At 47.0% G+C, this 20,013-nt stretch overlaps 2 protein-coding genes across 10 annotated transcripts in view; both read right to left on the reverse strand.

Moving 5' to 3' along the window:
* LOC120904298 (signal peptide peptidase-like 3) overlaps positions 1 to 5,054 on the reverse strand; it is a 34,994-nt gene extending 29,940 nt beyond the window's left edge. Inside the window, exons 1-3 of one of the 6 annotated variants that reach the window (XM_040314220.1) lie at positions 4,941 to 4,956; positions 2,826 to 2,948; positions 2,057 to 2,721 (exon numbers count right to left, since the gene is read on the reverse strand). The gene's annotated coding sequence lies outside the window, so the exon portion shown is untranslated. Of the gene's footprint in view, positions 1 to 2,056; positions 2,722 to 2,825; positions 2,949 to 3,767; positions 3,793 to 3,832; positions 4,132 to 4,869 lie in introns of those variants that run through there. The other 5 variants (XM_040314194.1, XM_040314202.1, XM_040314227.1 and 2 more) reach the window with 5 other exon arrangements.
* Positions 5,055 to 8,112: 3,058 nt separating this feature from the next.
* Positions 8,113 to 20,013, reverse strand: part of LOC120896462 — a 46,541-nt gene continuing 34,640 nt past the window's right edge. For 3 of the 4 annotated variants that reach the window (XM_040300595.1, XM_040300596.1, XM_040300594.1), the window contains exons 3-4: positions 12,189 to 12,698; positions 8,113 to 12,126 (exon numbers count right to left, since the gene is read on the reverse strand). In XM_040300595.1, coding sequence (XP_040156529.1) covers positions 10,795 to 12,126; positions 12,189 to 12,698 — 1,842 coding nt within the window. In that variant the 3' untranslated portion in view covers positions 8,113 to 10,794. The remainder of the gene's footprint in view (positions 12,127 to 12,188; positions 12,699 to 20,013) is intronic. The other variant, XM_040300597.1, reaches the window with a different exon arrangement.

Below are 20,013 nucleotides of genomic sequence, written 5' to 3' on the forward strand. Positions count from 1 at the left end.
AGCGCCACCGGAATGAAGATGTAAATAAAGGAAAGCAACTGATCGCGAAGCAAATCTCCGTTCCACGATCGACGTCACGCCAAATTTGTTCCATAAATTCACGCAACGAACTACATTGAACCGGGAAGTGTTTTCGTGATGTTCTCTTTTTCCCCCTCCGATTCTTCTCCGAGCCCTAAGGAGAGTGGCGATTGGGCCCAGGGGATACCATTTTCCATGCAGCCGGCCACTTCCTCCAATGAAGAATGCCGCCTCGAATGAGTGTATGCAAATGGTTCGCCAACATCCGGTCCACCCCGGCCCTTTTTCTTCGTGCGAGTGCGTGGTCGTACGTAATTCCAGCTTTAATGCACATACACACTCATTATCGGTTATGTAGCCGGCACGGGACGGGAGAGGCAAGCGAGCGAAAGAAAGGTCGATCCTCGCTCGATCCTCGTCAAGGTGTATGTGTACTTTTCTTTTCCATCAGAAATTGATCTACATTTTAGCACACAGCCATTTCACCACGAGCGTACGTAGTACGTGCCAGGATGGCCGTGTATGCTTGGCCGTGCCATGGCAACTTTCCAAATTCGATCCGACCGCGCCGCGTATCGTTAAACGTTTTAGCTTCAAAACGTAGGGACGACGCAAGAGTAGCTTCATTGAAAACGTGCAGAAAAGTGAATTTGCAATGCAAACAAGTCGCAGGAACGAGATGCAAACATGCACGCTGGAGGGAAAATGCAACGCTACCTTCTCGCCCAATCTCTACTCAGGTATCTAGTGCCGGTTGTGCAAAGTGTGCGGCGAAGGCAAATGAGCGTGGCGGGCACATCGGGACAGGGTACACTATTTCCCTGCTGTACACTTTCGATCACATTTCCCATCAATTCGCACCTAATTTAAGGGAACTTGCCAAGCTACAGTGGACAGGGCGCTTTACGAAAGCGCTGGCGAATCTTTGACTGGGCGTAACGTAATGGCCCTAGGACTGTTGAATCGATCCAAGCGATGGCCATATTTACATGCCGTTTTTTCGCCTCCAACGACCAACGTTTGATGATGCGAGCAGCTAAATTGCATTCAATTTTGCTCAATGATTGAAAATTAGCACTTGCACTGCAAAAACGTGTGCGCAAAGTGGTTAAATGGTCGCGTGAAATTTGATTGGATTGGGTGGTGCAAGGCACAGGGTATTAGATTGATTGAGCATGCATTTTGTCTGCACAGGCGTCAATAGACGCATTATGATGATAATTAATCTGCGAGCATGATTAAGTTATATTAAATTATCATTTCAAGCGCAGGAAAGCTCCTGCGGAGATGATTAGTTTTTCCCTAATAGGTGAAAAGTGAGGTCATTGTACATGTCTCGAAAGGGTTGCAAAGGCTTTCAAATTAAAGCGGCTAGGGCTCAATTAAAGCGGCTTCATATTCCACATGAACCTGGCAGGAGGTTTAAAAGACTTTCTTGTGCTTTCATCTCCATACATGAATATGAACATAAACTGAAGATCATATAATTTAATTCACTTGAACCTTTTTTACGTATTAAAAACAGCAACTTTAACAAAATATAATTAAAATGCAGTGAAAATGGTGTGCGAATTTTACTTTTGATTGTAAACTACTACTACCGGAACTACTACATTCAATTCGTTCTTAGACCGATTTTTGTTTTATCGTTCTGCTCTAAACTATTAACGATTACGACCCATTGAAGAAATTCTTGATTTGTTAATTACATAATTGATTTTTTCATTACTTTTGTTGGCATTCATAAAAAAATGGGAAATCACAATACACAATACTACAATAGTATTCGGTACCACGTTATATCATATGTTTATATCAGTGTTATTTCAAAGATCTTTTAAATCGTTAAGTTAACATATATATAAGACCTTAACAGCAGCACTCAAGAGCATAATGTTAGTTTGTTGCACCATCGAAATGACCTTGGAAAATTAGCAAACAGAAAAACAAACATCCTTCCAAACTTCGTCCCAAATACATCCTAAGCGAACGGAGCAGATTCGAACTAAATTTAGCATAAATATTGAACGCTTACCATCCAAACCGCTAAACTGGTTCCAGCCCGATCCACTTGCGCCTGTGCAGCCCGGTGAATGTCGTCCACTTCGGATCGCCGCCGTTGTCGTCGTCGAGGTCAAGCACAAGATTCAACTCGTACAATCATTTGATCATCGGCGAGCGTAGCTGCAGCAACCCCACCAACAACGTCCGACAAGATCCTCGGGCCCGATGGATTATCGGCACCCACACACAGCCACGCGCAAACGATGCGGATAAAGCGATGTATTTGAAGCTTTACTTAAATTTTTGCATCCAGCACCAACAGCGGGGCACCGGGAGAGAAGGATGTTCCAGTGTTCCAACGAGCGTACGATCTGGGCCCACTACAACCGATTCCGCAACGTGAATTGGGAACAGACTGGCGGGACGGCTTCTCTTTCCACCCCCGCCGCTTCGATCGGGAAGACTGGTGCTGGTGATTTTGGTTTGGCGCAAAAGGTCAAACACGACGCAGCGCTACTACGCTCAGCTCAAAACAAACGCACACGTACGCACACACCGAACACAGCTTGCTTCTATTGGGCAATCGCGCACACTTTCTCACGCTCACACACACACTCGCTCACGCACGACACAACACGACACAGGGAGAGGGCGGATGAATGGACGCCGTCTGCTGTCAATAGCGCGCTGACACAGCTGATTGGGTAATAATTGAAGCAAAATTAAATTTCTTCTACCATTAGAAACCTTTCCCCGTTCTTCCCACATTCGCTTCGTTCGGGAAGGGTTTTGTGACGTACGTTTTGTAGTTATTAATGGAAGCTTTTGGGACAAGCGAAGGAATCCCTCCAATGTGTACCGTATGTTTGTTTATTCATAATGCTGATGGCGATGAATGAACGGTGGAAACGTTCATTTTCGTGCTGGGCAAAAGGATGGAAAAAGGGGGTTAGAAAAACGCGGTGAGAGCAGAGGAAGGTTTACCGACAGCAAACAGTAAACAAACAATGATGTCACATTTATGGAGAATGATTTCCCTCTAGCCAGGCGAAAAGAGAACACAACCCCATGATGTTTGACGTCCCTTCCCCTGTCGGTATGTGAAAAAAGAAAAGCCAAATCTGTTCAGGTGACAACCGTGCTGTTGCACCGCTGTCGACAGTCTTCGTTCCCCACAGAACTCCTCCTGCTTTCTATTTTCGGGGAGGAATCGTACAAGGTGTGAAAATGCTGTACATCGAAGCAGCCCGGTTACCGCTGTAACCCAGTTACCATGCCAGTTCACTGTCGCTGTACTGTAGCGACGCGTACAGCCCTTGTACCTCGGTACAGCCGCGTGAGGCGATGGATTACGTTCGCTTCTCGTGCGCCCTGCTCACTTACGCCCAGGTGAGCCAGCACAGCACAACACGGCACCGAGCCGTGCCTTTCACTTGTCTGCTAACTGAGCGGTGCTCACTGCTGTTCACTCTTTTCCACCCATCTGGCTGTGTTTGTTTTCCCTTTGGAAGGCATCTCAATTTTCCCCATGCAGCTTCAGGCCGACCAGAATCACTACCCACGCAGGAACACTTTTTTGTTTACACTGTGTACAGAGCAGCACTGCACAAGGACATCGGTTGAATGGGGTTATTACTTCTTCTCGGCAGCACATACACCGTCCCGGTCGGTCACAAACGTTTCTTGAAACTGTATGCAAATTGAACTGAATCCCACGCAATTTTCCATCGTTTTTTTTTCACCTTTCTTATTTTTGCATTTACGAAAATATTAATCGCACGCGTACGCAAACGAAAAAAAAAACTACCGGAAACTGAATTTTACAGGGCAGGGGGTTTCTTCACGCTTCTTGTTCCACTCCGCGGCTCGAAAGGAAAACCGCACAACTCGCTGGCCACTGGCACGGACGGACTGGGCGACACAACACAACGGCAGCCACACAACGACTACCATCACCATCACCACCACCACCGACGAGAAGTTGGTTGTACGGTGAGCGTTGCGGGTGCTTCCCTTACGCGTTCCGTTTCTGGGCCAGAGGAGCATAGCTTTCATTCAGGGTCCACCACTACTTGCCACACGGCGCATTCGCTTTTCGCCCCTCTACCACCCCTTCCCCTATCAACCATTCGCCTACTGACAATGGTTGTGCTTTTTTCGAGACCTCTCCTATACACATCTACACAGAAAACACTCACACACACACAACATACACAACTAGACGTGCAACGCACACTTCTATGCGCAAGCATACACACGCATACACACAATGACAGGGGGTATCTTTCCCACCCCACCAGCAGGCTGAGGTGTGAAAACTCTACCCCTGGAGATGCACGAGCTGCATTTTGGAGCAAATGTTGCTCTGCACTCCACGGCATCGGGGATTGTTTTTACACGCTCAATGTGCCCTTTTCCCATAAGTGCGTTACTACAGTGTAGCGATGGAGAAGAATGCATGCTTCCACCAAAATGTGTGGAGAACGGTCCCGTTTCTCTTTTCCTTTGCTGTTTTCATTTTTCCCCCACAGCTGTCAATTGCTGTATTCGCTCGAAGTTTGGTATCCAACAACGCGTTTAGGTTGATGATTTGTTTTAATGTTACTGCTCGCAAGTACATTCAGCTCAACCAATCTGTTTTGCGTTCTCGTTGTTCACGTTCTCATTGCTCCAGCACCGATGCCCTCTGGCATTCTGTTAACTTTGTCACTCTTCCCAAGATCCAGCACCAACAGCTCCTGCACAAACCTGCCCTTGGTGTGGATAACAAAACAAAAAACCTGCCACCATAGCTGTATGTTGCCTTTTCCTTTCCGGCGTTTATTCCGTCCGTTCAACACTTACTTCGCCACAACACACCAACCGAAAATGGGTAACAATTGTGTAAAGCAAACCAATCGAAGAACTTGACCCACCGTAATTCATCCGCAACAGCGTGCGTTCGGAACGATATTCCTAGGCTAATTCTTCACAACCGAACGCAAAGCCTGCGAGTGTTTGTTTATGGTTCGTCTGACATTTGGTGAAGTGGCCTCTCCACCTGCGCAGCTTTTGTCACGCGAGAACTGTGCCGAGAACATTGTTCACAATCTGTTTTTGCTTGATTTACCTTCTGTTTTGGTTAAAATTTCCATTATTCTTCATTTTACATTTCACTTAACATATTCCACGCAAATATTCGACGCAGGTAACGAACATTTTGTTTTTATTAGGAATAGTACAGCGAGCAAATACTTTATGAGAAATCTGACAGTTTGCAGGGTTCGCTCTGCCGTACGCTTGCAGTGCTACTCAACCAGTTGCTCTTTTTATTGCTGAGTGTTGTAAATGGTCTGCTCTAAAGAAATTTGAAATTGTTTATGTTTTACAATATGTCTGCTATTTCATTGCGATTTTTGAAAAATTTCAACAATAGTTTATAAATGATGGTGCGTGGAAATATTTAAAATCTATTTTATAATCATCCTGTCATGCTTTCCATATCGTGTCGCATATGCAGTACAGGTTGACTCCGAGTTCTCGGATTTTCGCGTATGTCGAATCACGCGGTTCAGGAATCACAAATCACCAGCCGAAATATAGCTACTTTTCGTGTAATTTGTAATGGGTTTTTTTTCCAGATAGACCGGAATCAGCCATGGAACTTCATGCTGCGGTACCACTTTCTTGGAAAGTTGATCCGGCTGTTAGATCCGGCGACCCCATCATTAATGGGGTGCAATGCAAGGTGAGAGTATCGAAAATGACGTCGGAATCGTTCGAATCTCACAGGGGTCTGAGGCAAGGTGACGGACTCTCCTGTCTGCTCATCCACATTGCTCTGGACGGTGTCATTCGCAGCACGTGGCTAGACAACGACATCCGTGGCATCCAGAAGACTAAAGCCCGCACGAAATGTGAGATATATCCCAGTGGCTCGCTATGCACAAGAGTCGTGAATCATCCGAGCGGAGGATTCAAACGCTCTGGGCGTGTATGAGCGACTCATTCTCCGGACCATCTTTGGCGGTGTGTTGTACGTTGTAAGTTTCCTAACGGAAGCGAAGGATGGCAGGATACGATTACTGGGGCATGTTATGAGGATGCTGGACTCGTGCCTCACCAAGAAGGTGTTCAACAGCAATCCCCAGTTCGGCATAAGGCGCACGGGAGCACAGCGAACTCGATGGCTGGATCAGGTGAAGCGAGATCTGTCGGAGATCGGGTGTCTACATGGATGGCCCAAGCGCCACAGATTAAGCTTAAACGACTGGAAAATTGAATATCCATAGAAAAAATGAAAGCTTCACAGCTTCATTGGTTTGATCAATAGATGGCATATTACAACTCATCATTATATTGCTATCCTTTTCTTGCAATGTGTTTCGACAAGTTTCATCTTATCATGACCTATATAGCCTTCTAACTTTCCGAGCAAAAATCTATATGTGTGGGCCACGCGAAGGATGCGGCCTTGTAAATCAAACCCGCTCGGGTAACAGCGATCTTCTCAACCGTTCAACACCAATAATAAACCTTCCCGCTAGTTGCTCTCTCAAGTAATTTGAGGAGCCTATGCAGAAGGGGTGAAGAGGGATGAGAGATTTCTTTCTTGATCCGAATATGCAAAATTAAAAAAGACGAGGTTTCTAAGAGTTGCAAAATCCGAATGGTTTGTTTATTAAAAGTTCGGTCCCTTTTATACCCCCGGAAGCCCATACAATTTTTAGGGTGTTAGTTTATCCTTTCCGAGGATAATAGTACATAAGTGTACGTACGCGTGAGTGCCGCATGTTAGTGTATGTGACGCATTTTTATTCCGCTTTTACACGTAGCGTTCCCGGTTTCTAGATTAAGGTGATCGCGCACCACGCGAATTTACAATTTGACACGTCCGTTACGAATTTAATAATTGCGAACGTAACAATATGAATGGTCGTGTGGTCAGATACGTGGGTATCAACACCAACTACCATTATTCAAATCTCACTTGCTTCAATGCTGGTGGTTTCTATTGGAGTTTAGTCCATCGTGAGCAGGCCAACAATAGAGAGAGAGAGAGAGAGAGAGAGAGAGAGAGAGAGAGAGAGAAAGAGAGAGGGTGGTCTCATCCACTAAATTAATAATTCGATATAATTCTGACTAAAGACTTCAATTTTGAATATTTTCGAAGAAATTTTAAAATTCGATTGAAAAAATTGCAAAATATTTGCATTTGACAATTGATTTTACTATTCAGAAAACCGTGTATCCCCGCATCTGCGTAAAAGGTACATCTCGGGGATTACCTGTATACGGCATTTGCTAGAGCACTGCATAAGCCATCTGTACGAAGAACGAAATACAGTTTCGCTACTTCCACATAGATGGCGCCACTATGAAGGCCGTGGACAGTGCTTGGCAAACGTGTTTTTCTAATCGATTCGATTAAAATTAAAAACATAGTCAGAATGCTACAATAGCTATAAGCTATAAATTCAAAATTTATACACTCCTCTTGTAACGTGTATTTTGTTTTACATTCTGGTCGTGTTGAAGAGACCTTCAAAATCAACAAAACCACAACTAGAAAATCAACAAAAAGACAAACAATAACAAACCAGTAATAAACCAAGAAACGTTATGTATTTCAACGACATTTTTATTGGAAAAGATTATTTTGAATGACTACATCTACAAGATGATCTTCTTCATGTCGGTCTTTACATGGTTCCTAAACATAAGCACTGCACAACCAGATAGTCGACTGCAACGGGAGGTTGGTCCGGTTGGGATTCGATCGTCTCCTGGATTGTTTGCGCATGTTCTTCTTTTCTTTTTGGTGTAGCAATTTACACGGTCGTGCCTATACAGGCTTTCAGCATTTATTTAATATCACGCATTCGGATAATCAATTCTCAGGATCCTCTGATCCACACCGGCTTCAGACGCTGTTAAGTCGATCGAGTTGACGACTGTATCACGCGCCCGTATTTATTATTGCGTATGTAATATTCTGAAATCTGTTGTGATATTAGGCAAGACAGCGTGCAATATTACAGATGCACATACATCAACACTAAGGTAGATAAGCTATTAGACAACAAAAAACAAGGATACACAATAGTCTTTCATTACTAATCACTTTATTTTCTTCAACTATCTTTCTGTTCAATAAATATTTACAATAATATCCACGTCGCTGATATTTGCAAGGAAGTAGTACCCGCAACTACGCGCTGCTCGATCAACGGATTTCACGAGTTTACAATACACACAACAACACACCCTGTTAACTGCCTGTTTCCACTAGAGTTTTGGCGAGCGAGAAATGGAAATTGAACAAGAAACCAAAACAAAAATGATACACATTCCTAAAAAGAAAACAATCCAGAACACAATTCAACCCTAACCATTACTGCAGCTTCGTGCTTCGTCCTATTGCAAATTTTCAAACTATTTTGCTTTTGTCTGTTTTTTTTTCATCTCCTTCGCGCAAAACTTTTCTCGCCCTCGCGTTACGCGTTCGTGGCCTTTTTCTACGCTTCCTCGGCTCGCACCACACACCACACCTTTGCGCTTTTACACCTTATCTTTTACGGCCCCTTTGCATGGGGAGCAAAACAAAAAAAAACACAAAAAATACTGTTATCAAGCACAATCACCAAAAACTATTCGTACAGTACTGGACCGGAGAGAGGGGGAGTGGATATAGTGACTCCGCAAACGGGCGGTCGATCCATTTTTCGTACTCCTTTTCACTCCAACAGGAATGCTTACATCCTAACCCTATTTCAATTCTACGTATCAAACGTTCGTGCTGCAGTTTGTCGTTGCTGCGGCGTGCCGCCTTGCTTTGCGGCATCCGTTTCTTGTTTGCGTTTGCGCACGGTATAGCGCCAAGCGGAAGCTTCAAGTCATGTCGCGTCTTTAAACACTTGAACCGGTGCACCGAACGTCTCCGTTAAGACTAGGGGCGACATCCAGCAAACGGTCAACTTTTAAAAACTTAACACACTCTAAACCACCTGCTCTCTTTCCATATATATATATTTATATATGTACGGGTAAAATGATGAAGAGGAGGGGAAACAGTTAAGAATGGTACAGGAAAAAGGTGCACCAAGCAAAAGCCAAAACATAAAATATCCAAATAACATAACATAATGAACCGTTTTTGTGCGTGCGTGAAAAACAGCGATGGAAAACAGAAAAGCGTCGCTCACGCAGTATTACACCCCGTAGTTTGCTTGTGTTTGAGGAGGTGTGTGTGTGTGTAATACAGTGTAGTTGTGTGGGTGAAAACAGACCAACGAAAAAATGGAACGTGGTGACTAAGAAAAATAGACAGAAAATTAGGGAGATTAAATAAATACTCTTTTGAAGCAAAGATACACGTCCTTCATAAGATCGAATGTCCGTGTCCGTGAGGATGTCCTCTATCGCCGCGAGAAGGCTGAGAGGACGACCAAATGGAGACGACATTCTCCCCAATGAATAAGCTGATGGGTGATGGTGATAATTACTATAATAAGTGCCTTTACAAACTATCCAGCACATCGTCGAAGAACGAGAGAGAGAAAGGGAAAAGTTGGCCCAAACTCTTCTTCCTAGGGATGTTCTGTTCCCATGTTCTGTTCATCTGTCCAAATTTTGTGTCACTGTGAGATGAGCAAAAGATTTCTCTTCGCTAATGCCCTTGCCCTTGCGGCAGAACTCACTGTCACACACAGCGCGCAAGCAAAAACCTCCGAACAGGTAGCGCTGGAGATGAGGGAAGGGAATGATCGGTTTGGATCGGTTGGGGTGATGTACAGGATGATAGTATCGAGTTTCGAGTTTGGAAGAGGGTGGAGCAAATAAATTAAATGTTGGTGGTATGGTAATACACAATCGTTTGGTATCGTACACTAAGCGCAAGAGAAGCAGCTTGGAAGGACTGCCTGAGGGAGAGGGGCATGATAGAGGGAACTCGTTCGCGATCATATTAACCGATTCGATAATAATAATATAATAATAATAATAATCGTAATAAATTAAGAGGCAATCGTGTTAATGGTGGCGCGGGCACGCACCGGAAAAGGGGACGATGAAATGAGGTTGTTAGATGGTTGCTAGGCTACACGGTTGTCGGAAGGAGGGAGGGTGGATGGATTTTAGCGCATCTTCGCGAACTGTTGGAGCAGCCACGATCGTCACCCGGTTGCGGTGCGATTGCTGCGACAAGTGGTAGTAGATTGCATTTCGTACGATTTCACAACGGTCCCTCGTCCTTGTCTTTCGATCTCCAGTATCGACCTCTCCAGAAGCTTCCTTTCCTTTCCCTGCACTAAACCGCACCGTCGTGACGCGCGAACGAGCAACTGATCTCTAGGATGAGATGGTGCTCAGGTAACAGGAGTGTTCAAGCTGCAGAGTGAGCCCGGTGCCGAAAGATGTTTTCAGATGAAGGATGAAGATGCTCCGGCGAAGGTGCAGAACGGAGGGAGAAACTTTCCCGAGCTTCATGCGGGGTCAAGGGTCGCTCGGGACACGAGGACCGACCCACGGACGGGGTTCGTCGCTTAGTGTCCGGAGAAAGGATTGCCTGTGAGGGTTCAGAATGAGTGCGCAAGTGCGGTGCGTGGAGTGCGACATGGATCCCAGGGTGATGTGTGATGTCCCACAACATGATTGAAGAGTGCAATCCGAAATCCAGGTCCACACGAACCGGGTGGCGTTTGCGTGCGATGAAAGAGAGAAAAGAAAAGATAGATAAGATGAGCTGTTCGCAAAGGGAAAAGGAAGCCGAGACATCTCGCTGCCTGCGCCTTAGGTCCACAGCTCCGACAGTACAAAGTGCGGTCGGCGGCTGGCGGTCGTACCTTTCCGGTCGAAGTGTCGCACGCGCACGAACAGGAAGGCCGCTACCAGGGACGCCACGGCGAGCACGAGCAGCAGCATCACCAGTCCGCCGACGAAGCTCGGCACCGACATGCAGATCGTTTCCGGGTCGACGGTTCGCTGCGACTGGATCACGACCGTCTCGTTGCCGGACGCGTTGTTAAGCGCAAAGTTGACGTCTCCCGGTGCCACCACCTGGATGATGCGCTCGGTGTTGACGTCCGTCATCTCCTGGGCGTCGCGCTTGTAGATGCGCGGCCGGATCACCACCGACATCGTGTCCCGTCGTCGGCGCACACCGCGCAGATCGTCCAGTCCCTCCACCGAGCGGGGCCGTCCGCCCAGGCTCACCAGATTGCCGCTGTTCTCGCCCGACAGTCCATCGTCCTTCTTTTGCTGCTTGGTCACGGTGACGTACGACGTCTGGCCTGGTGGCGGCGGTGGCGGCATGTTGATGTGGTCGTGGATGTCGTTGGACGACGGGTTCGCGGACTGTGGCTGCGATTCGATGCGATCGTTAGCGTTCACTGGGCCGTCCGATTTGTTCTCGGCCGAGTTGGCGGACGTTTGGGCTTGCGGGGCCGGCACCACACTGTCCTGGTTCTCCGAGTACGCGCCGGACGCGTCGGACGGGTGGCGTGGGTCCGGGTAGGCCGCTGGCGGTACACCGTACTCGGACAGGTGCGGTGGTCCGTACTCGCCGCTCAGCGGTCCCGGTGCACCGTACTCGCCCGAGATGCCGTTACCGGTCAGCGCTGGCAGTCCGTAGTCGCCGCCGGCACACTTCGGCTCGGGGCAGTTGTACCGGCACACCTGGATCACGCACTGGAAGTGCACGTTCATCGAGTCGGGGAACTTGAACGCCTGGAAGTAGGCGAACGAAACGACCGACGCGGACGGGCCAAAGTTCTTGATCTTCTGGAACTTGCTCATAATCTTCGGCCGCACCACACAGCCATGCTGGTCGACCAGCTGGATCGGGGCGCGCTTGCCGTCGTGGGCCACGCAGTTGCGCACCAGCATGTCGAACTTGTTCTCGTCGTCCTTGATCGCCAGCACCATCGTCATCGTTTGGCCGATCTTCACGATGCCCGACACCTCGGACGCCCACGGGCCCTTGCCGACCTGGATCTGCATCCAGCACTGGAGGTTGTCGCCCAGGAAGTTGGCCGTGACGGCGTGCAGCATATCGACCTGGAACGGCCGGAAGGTGACCGCCTTCTCGTAGAAGTCGTACCACGTGCAGCGGAGTTTGCGGGCCTGAAAGTGAGATTGTCGTTAGCGCCACGACCCATCAACGCTGCGCGTCCACGCATACATACCTGATCCCAAACCTCCTGCACGTACGGATCGTACTGGATGATGATCGTGTTCTCGACGTAGCTACCGGACGGCGTCGGACCGCCGAAGCTTGCCGCATTGTGGTTGGCCGAGCTGGACATACCGCAGCTGTTCAGGAAGATCTCGAAGGTGGCGCTCAGGTGGCCGGTGCCCGGCTTCAGATGCACGCAGTGCGGATCGCTGTAGAAACCCTTGGAGAAGATCATGCCGTAGAACGGCCGGTCGAACTCGATGTTGACGCGCATGTGCGTCTTTTCGCACTGCACCTGCAGATGCTTGATCTGCGGGCTGTCGTTCGAGGCGGACAGTGGCCACGGGTCGTCTCCGCCGCCGCCACCGCCGCCGCCCCCGATCAGGCCGCCGCTACCTCCGCCGCCACTCAGCAAACCAGGCGTACCGTATACTGGTGAGGGTGCAGGCGGACCGTAGACGGCTCTGTGTTCCAGCGGCAGCGCTGCCGAATCGACCAACGGTGCATCACAGTGGACATTCTGTGAAAAGAAAAGAAGAGCGAAGTAATTAGTAACGTAACGAATTAGTACTTTGCCAGTCGTGTGTGTGTTTGTGTCTTACAATCTCTACGGTGTTTCGTTCATTTTCGTTCAATTGTTTTCGTCCCAAAGCAACAAACGCGAGCGCAGAGCGCGCGTACTTTCTATTTTCCCTTTGCAATTTCCATTTCTATGCGCGAATTAATGCTTGGATTCAATTTATTCCCGTCCGCCCGTCCGTGCGATGTGCGCCGTAGCATTGTGGGGATGCGAAGTTGCAACGGGGCGATGGAAATGGTGCGCACTGCGCTGCGCTTTCATTTGCCAACCGGCCCCGTGAGAGCCGCAACATCGCTTTCCCAAATGTGTGATGCGTAGTTGTGTATGTGTGTGTGTTTTTTGCCGCTTCTCGTCAAAACTCCACCAACCGGGGAAAGATTCATGCTTTTTTCTTGCCTCCTTTCTTGTGCCCTCGTCAACTGGACTGGTACCGTACGTCGTACCGAACCACCCGCCTTAACGATACCGAACACCATTACGGTCCAGCGATCATACCCGGTGTCCAACTGCAGCCGGAGAAGCAGGCCGCTAATAAAACACCGGCCACATTTTCTTTATGAGTCGATGAGTCGTCCCCAAGGGAGGAAGCGGATGGGGGGAGAAAAAAAAGGTAACACAGCGCAGCAGTAATTAAATGAAACCGGTACAGATTTTCCTTGCGCTTTCTTGTTTAGGCGGCAGCCGTATGGAGACCGCAGGCTGTGTGGAGGTGCGCGAACGGCCTTCTGGATGTGTGTGGTAAGCCTGCGTACGTTGTGAGCATTCCAGCGTTGATGTTGGTCTGCTGCAGTACCGTACGGTCGGTCCACACGTGGTTGATGCGCTTTCTCTTCATCGTATCTTAGACGGTACGGCTGAAGATTTGAGGCTCACGAACATCATTGCAAAACTGTTGCCGTACGTGTTCCAAAATCTATTGCTTGAGTAGTGTCATGAGACATTCAAACATTCGTATTGATCATTTACATTTTTTTGTTAAACAGAAAACATGTATCTATTGTAAATCTGATTCTTATATTCAATTGGAATCTTTTAAAACCAAAATAAAACATAAACAAAGATACCAAAACACTTTCTTAGTACATTAGTGTTTGTCTCTATCAAAATCTTCAACGCGATCGCAGCACCATCTAGCGGATTCTTAAGTAAAGCAAATCGACATTTCTCCAGAATCATACATCCACTAACCGTAAGATGCGCTCCGATTCCTCTCCTCTCAGCCGCACAGTGCAACGTTTGCGTCTGTTTGCGCCAAACAATCCGCCAAAGACGCTCGCCACATAATTGGGTCACTCCAGCAGATAAACAAGCTACTGTTCCTCAAAACCGTTCGGTACTTCCCATACGCCCATAGAGAGGGGGAAAAAACAGTCTCCACCCCATTGCTCCTACTTGCTTTTGCTTTAATTCGATTTTGACGAACAGTTTGCGCTGCCCGGCGGCAGATCCACCTCGGGTTTAAAGATGCGTGACTGATAACCCAATTACAGATGGGGCCGGCGTGAAGAAAGTTGACTATCCTGCCATTCAACAACAACAACACACAAAAAAGCATCTAATACCACGTGAGCCCAACGATTTTGCTGAGAAGTTAACACTTGAGCGGTCTGTCGGGCAGGAAAAAACAATCTATCCGCCCACCGAACATGCTTAATGCACACTCACGAACATGGAGGCGTTTGGGAAGAGGCGCTTCGGTCTATTATTATATGTGCCGATTGATTTAATTCCGTTTTGTTTGGCTGATTTCGGAGCGAGGCACATTAGAGCAGCGAACATCATTTATTTGAAGGGTTCTTTGAAGTAGTTCCCTGGTAGAGATGGTAAATCTTACTCTCAACTGTTGTTCTGAGAGTAGTAAAAGATCGTGCATCGACAACATGGGCTCGGCTGGGTTGCGTGCGTGTTTGTGAGCAGTGCATCAAAACATCCGGTGAACCATCGACTGTGGCCGGCTTTCTACTTCCACAGGAAAGGGCAAATTACGATGCAAACATTACCATACACTAGATCATCAGTGTGTGCAAGTCACGGGAGTCTTCCACCCTCCCCTGTTTGCTGCGCTTTACCGAAGTTGTTGCAAAAATTTAGTACAAAAACAGACAACAGAGATTTGTGCGCTACTCACAAGCGTAGTGCAGCAAGCGATTTAGCCTTAGCGCTAAAACCTTAACCTACAGCCAGATTCCTTTTCTACCAAGGCATTTAGCGAACCTTTTCTTTCCCGATGGTTAATTCCACTCAGCAACGCATTATTCAAATCGCTTTCTCCGTCTTTTATCCAACCGTAAAACCGTATCTCTATATCATCCCCTTCAAAGTAGCCAATGTTGCTCCGCACTCTGCGGTGCGTTTGCATCGAACAGGCTGGCTCTGGTTTTACGCAAAAAAAAACTACCCCTCCCCCCCCCCAACCCACCTATGAAAATGCACTCCAAGTGCACCAACGGTGCACCAACGGACAGGTATGGTCATAATTGCGGGCACAGGCTCGACAGTGTGCCCTAGAAAACGCTAGTATCGTCGTCGTCGTTACACTTTCTTCTTCGATTTGCTTCACCATCGCCCCACCGTTCGACGTGTGCCGGGCGAACTGAATCGAATCGATGCCAAACCGATGCCACACGCACGGTGCAGCCAACCGCCTGATGGTGGCTCAGGGTAATGTCCCTGAGGGGGAGGCGGTGTCGCCGGTGTCCGGAATTCCGGAGCGCTTCAAAGTGACAGATAGCTAAATCCCTCCGTGGACGTGGCTTTTGATTGGATTGGAATCGTACCACGCGAGTGTGTGTGTGTGTGTGTTTGAGAGAGAAAGAGACAGATAAAATGGGAGCTAAGAAAAGTAGCCGACACCTTCAGCGAGAGTGAGTGTAAGAAATTCCGAACCTGTCGAGCAAGAGCAGCAAAACGAGTCTACACGCATCAGTATCACTTTAGGCAGGTTTTGCTTTGCGCAGAAGCAAGTTGCATTTGCGGTACAATTTGTGTTGTTTTGCAACAAAAAAAAAGAAGTTATACTTTTTTGGAATCCGTTTTGTGTCCTCTGTGTGGAAAGTATCCTTCAGTCAATTAGCTGAGTGAATCGGAAATAATTAGGGATGCCGTTGCCGTTATTTTTTTCTTCTTTTGCTCCAACCCGCTTGTTTGTAGGGGCGAAAAGTGAGTGAAATGGTTGGTTACGCTCACTAAGTAAACAACCATACCGGCAAGTGATCATTAACCTGTCGACTAATCGATCAGTGATCGAGCGAACGAGTTGTCAATGGATGCGCCCTGAGTGTGCTTGAGCCTGTCAATGGTGCGATTTGTTTGCATTCATTATCGATCAGCCGATCGATAAGCTGTTTCCGAGTTGGATTTACATACTTATTGGCCTACATTAGCAGGAGGAGAAGATAGAGAGCATATGGAGACTGTGCTGGAACTGGTACCGTGATTCAATAACGATGACCAGGAAGTTACATTGTAGAAGAGCCGAGAGAGCAGGAAACATTGAGAAAATGTTATTTATCTTCCTAGTCTATGTATTTGGAGTAGTTCAATTGAGTACTCAGTACTGCGAATTTGAATTTTAACGGTTAGTTCTTTGTATTGAAAGTACTTTTCAAAGATATTTCCAAATAAATTAGAAGCGCGTGAACTACATAAATACGACTATTATTGAGAATTTGATGTTTAACTTAAACAAAAGAGTTATATTATGTGACAGTTGATTTTTATTTTATAAAAAAAGCTTCGCACCATCCCACATTGAGCTAGCATGATTGATGAACAGCTCGTAGGTTGTCACATTCCTGTACTTCCTCTTTCAGTGTTACCTTTTACACACCCAGTTCGTCCTAGAAAGGCGAAGGAGAGAGAGAAAAAAGTTCGCCTCAATCGTGCAAACGATAGGCAGTGGACTCGCAACCCCCCATCTACCCTAATGACAGTGTAAATGACCGAACGATCCTGTTTTCACTGCCAACCCTCATCACATAGATAGCATGATTGAAAGAAAAAGTGATCCATCCATTTCTCCTTCACCGCGGTCAACAGGCGGCGGCGCCCACCGCAGTGAAACCCGCGGCTTGGTTGGAATAATTAATTTCCTGTCCTGATCACCTTCCCAACTGCCTACGGGGTGGCCCGGCCATGGCTTCCCTGCTGAGGGTGTGCATGTGTGTCGTCGTGTGCATGTGCTCTGCCGAAACCACCAAGCATATGGTGAAGATCGTTTCGATAGGAACTGGGTCATTGTATCCAAAATAGCGAAATTCGTTAAAGGGTTGTGCGAAGAACGATCGAAAACGATGATGTAGACGCGTAAGCGGATGGGTGGACCTTTGAATGCTGCCACACCATGACACCGGACTATCGAGCACTCTTCAAGCGCTTTCCTGGGTACGGCCGGCACGATCCAAAAACCGGCCCGCTAATCGAAAATCGATTCCGGACGCTAATTGCTGGTGAATGATTTAATAGTAGTTTATTGCAGATTACTCTTGGGGAGGGTGTTTCCAAAACCAAATCAACACCCATGATTAGGGCTTGTTATGGGTGCGGGATGGTGATTTGACATCATTTTTATCAACCCCAGACCGGAAGGCAAAAGTTGAAGACACAGTACATCACAATGTATTCATCATTTAAAGGGGGAAAATAGTTTCTTGCATTCAATTTGCCCACGAAAGAATGAAAAGAAAGCCTTCAAAATTAGCATTCAACATCAAAATTGCTACAATCGATCATCAATAGGAGTTATTGGAAAATAGAACCCAACCGTTCGTCCTGTTCAGGCTTGCTAGCCATCGAAAGTAAACATCAATCAGGTGCCCATTGATGGTCTATTCAGTAAAACATTGTACACAACACCCTTCGCTAATGACTTTCCAGGCCAATGCCAAAATAAAGGATTATCATAAATCAAAGATCGTCCGCTTGATTTGGTTTGACGCGAGAGAAATGGCCGCAGCGAAAGGCAAAGAATGACAGCTTGCTCACCCGCAATCCTTGCCGACAGGTGTTTGGCGCGCAACCACACGCCACCTCCAACCATATATGCCTGCTAACGGCCACTAACCGTGGCGAGATCTTGTTTGCCGAAAGAAGCTGCGGTTCTAATCCCGCAGTATTGACACTCCCTGTGCCAGTGTGGTGTGGCAACACACACTCATGCAGGCCCCGGCCGATTGCTTCCATTTCGACACGAGCGACAGCCGTGGCCCGTGCCGTGAAGTGGAAAGCAAAGTGAAAGTTTTGTGTGAGTGTCGCAGTACACAAACTCTCGCTGTGCCGGGGCAAAGTTTCTCCCTGGCGCGTACGGCTTTGCGGACACACATTCGCGCGTCCGATGATCGAAATGCCGCCAAAGCGACGAACCCTCCCTGACGAGCAACACGATTCACAAATCATCACAAGCGGCTGGAAAGACGAAAGACGTTTCTCCGTCGTGCACGCTGTGGCGCTACAGAGCCTGCCCGTTTTGTTCACCCGTCTAACAGGGCCTTGTATGTTGTGAAGCTGGTGAACATGGGGTAAATAAATTCACAAAACCCGGCACTCGTCTACTGTTGGCGCTTTTCACCTGGCGCTTTTCACCGGGCCTGCCCAAAGGGGAACTCCGAATGGATGCAATTTTCAAATTTTCTCCTACGGAAGGAAGTAACACAACAGCTCACACGATCGTGTGTTGCATCTTTGCTTTTCCCCTTCGGTGTTGTGGTGTGGAAAGCAATTGTTTGTGGAGCGGAACTGCTCCGATGCGATCGGTTAACAACCGATTTCTAATGCGTTACTGTTACCGCTACCTGTAGTGGTGTGTTTATGTTTGGCAGCTTCATATATGTATATGCGCGTCTTCTAAAGACTGTAAAAGTATAAGCATTTGAGCCTTTTTTTACTAATTCCTTACACCACTCACACTTCATATACATCAAGCCTTTAAACAAGCTATGAGCAAATGTGCTCCTTGAACAAGGATACCGAAAAGCGTCATCTGAAACATTAGCCAAACTTCGAAACCCGATAAAGGCAGCAGATGGTCAAACGGAAATTAAATTAGGTCATGCTGATGTAATCGTATATCATTTATAACGGGTTCAGTCGGGTGCATCGGGGCGTATTGAGTAAGTTGCACTGGGTCGAAGCCCACCAGCAGGTCTTCCCATGGGCAGTGGGCAGGAGCGAGAAAAACGACAACGACAGGGAAGCCAGACAGTGTGCGGGGCTGTTCTGTTTGAGAGCCAGTACACTTTCACTGCAAAGACAAGAGTTGAAGAACTTGCGAAACGGACAACCCGTTTTCCCTTTCAACGAACGCACTTGCGAGTAAAAAAAAAGGGGGATAAGAAGATGTTTTGCAGTTCTAGACTTGAGTATCGCCATATAAGCTTTCTTTGGGGTTTTGGGCAAAACAATTTATGGAGCACAAGCTCTTTGTAAAATCTGGGTAAGATTTATAGCATCAAAACACAGGACCTCGAAGCCGCTCCTCGTTTAGTGCGTGCTACCTTCGATCCCGATTATTTATTGTCACTTTCGAAACTGGTACCATTGTTTCCGCCAGGATTGATATTCCAAAAAAAGGTAAGACTTATTTATCGAATGTTAAGACCATATTAAGGCTATTTTATTGCTTCGATGTTTCGAAAGTTGAAAGCACGATACAAAAATGTAAAAGGAGAAATAATCATATCCGTCGTTTCGGTGCGCATGATCAATTCTTTTTTTCACTTCTTTAAAGATAAATTGAAAGAAAAATCGATGATTTACTTAATCAAGATTGATTAAATGTGATTTATGGTAAAATTGCATCGAATTATCGTAAATTAATGCCAAAGTGAATACAAAAAATGGCTAAAAACAAAGCTTGTCTGTGTTAATCTTGCACTAATTATCTCATTTTCTTTTGATCTATTCCTATATTCCTCCCTCAGATGAATCAGTGGAAAACTGGTAAACCAAATACCGATAGAATTTGCAAACAAGCGATAAAGCAAAGCGAACACGAACCATCGATCCACTTGTCGTGGTATGCTTTTTGGGTTTCATCATGGAGAGAACGCCCGAACAGTTGGGTGAGATTTCCCATAAACCGCTATTTAGCGGTGAAACAAATAATCGACCTCAAGGTAACGAGCAGAACCGGGTAACCGAATACCGGCACGCCGAACAGAAGAATAGAAAATAGGGAAAAGCCTAAACTCTTTCTTCCATACCCGAACGCAGCTAAGCTGGTGGGATGTGTTTTGGCGCTGCGTGTGGTTGCTGCATG

This window comes from Anopheles arabiensis, chromosome 2 (assembly GCF_016920715.1).
Source record: "Anopheles arabiensis isolate DONGOLA chromosome 2, AaraD3, whole genome shotgun sequence".
In the NCBI taxonomy this organism is placed as follows: domain Eukaryota; kingdom Metazoa; phylum Arthropoda; class Insecta; order Diptera; family Culicidae; genus Anopheles; species Anopheles arabiensis.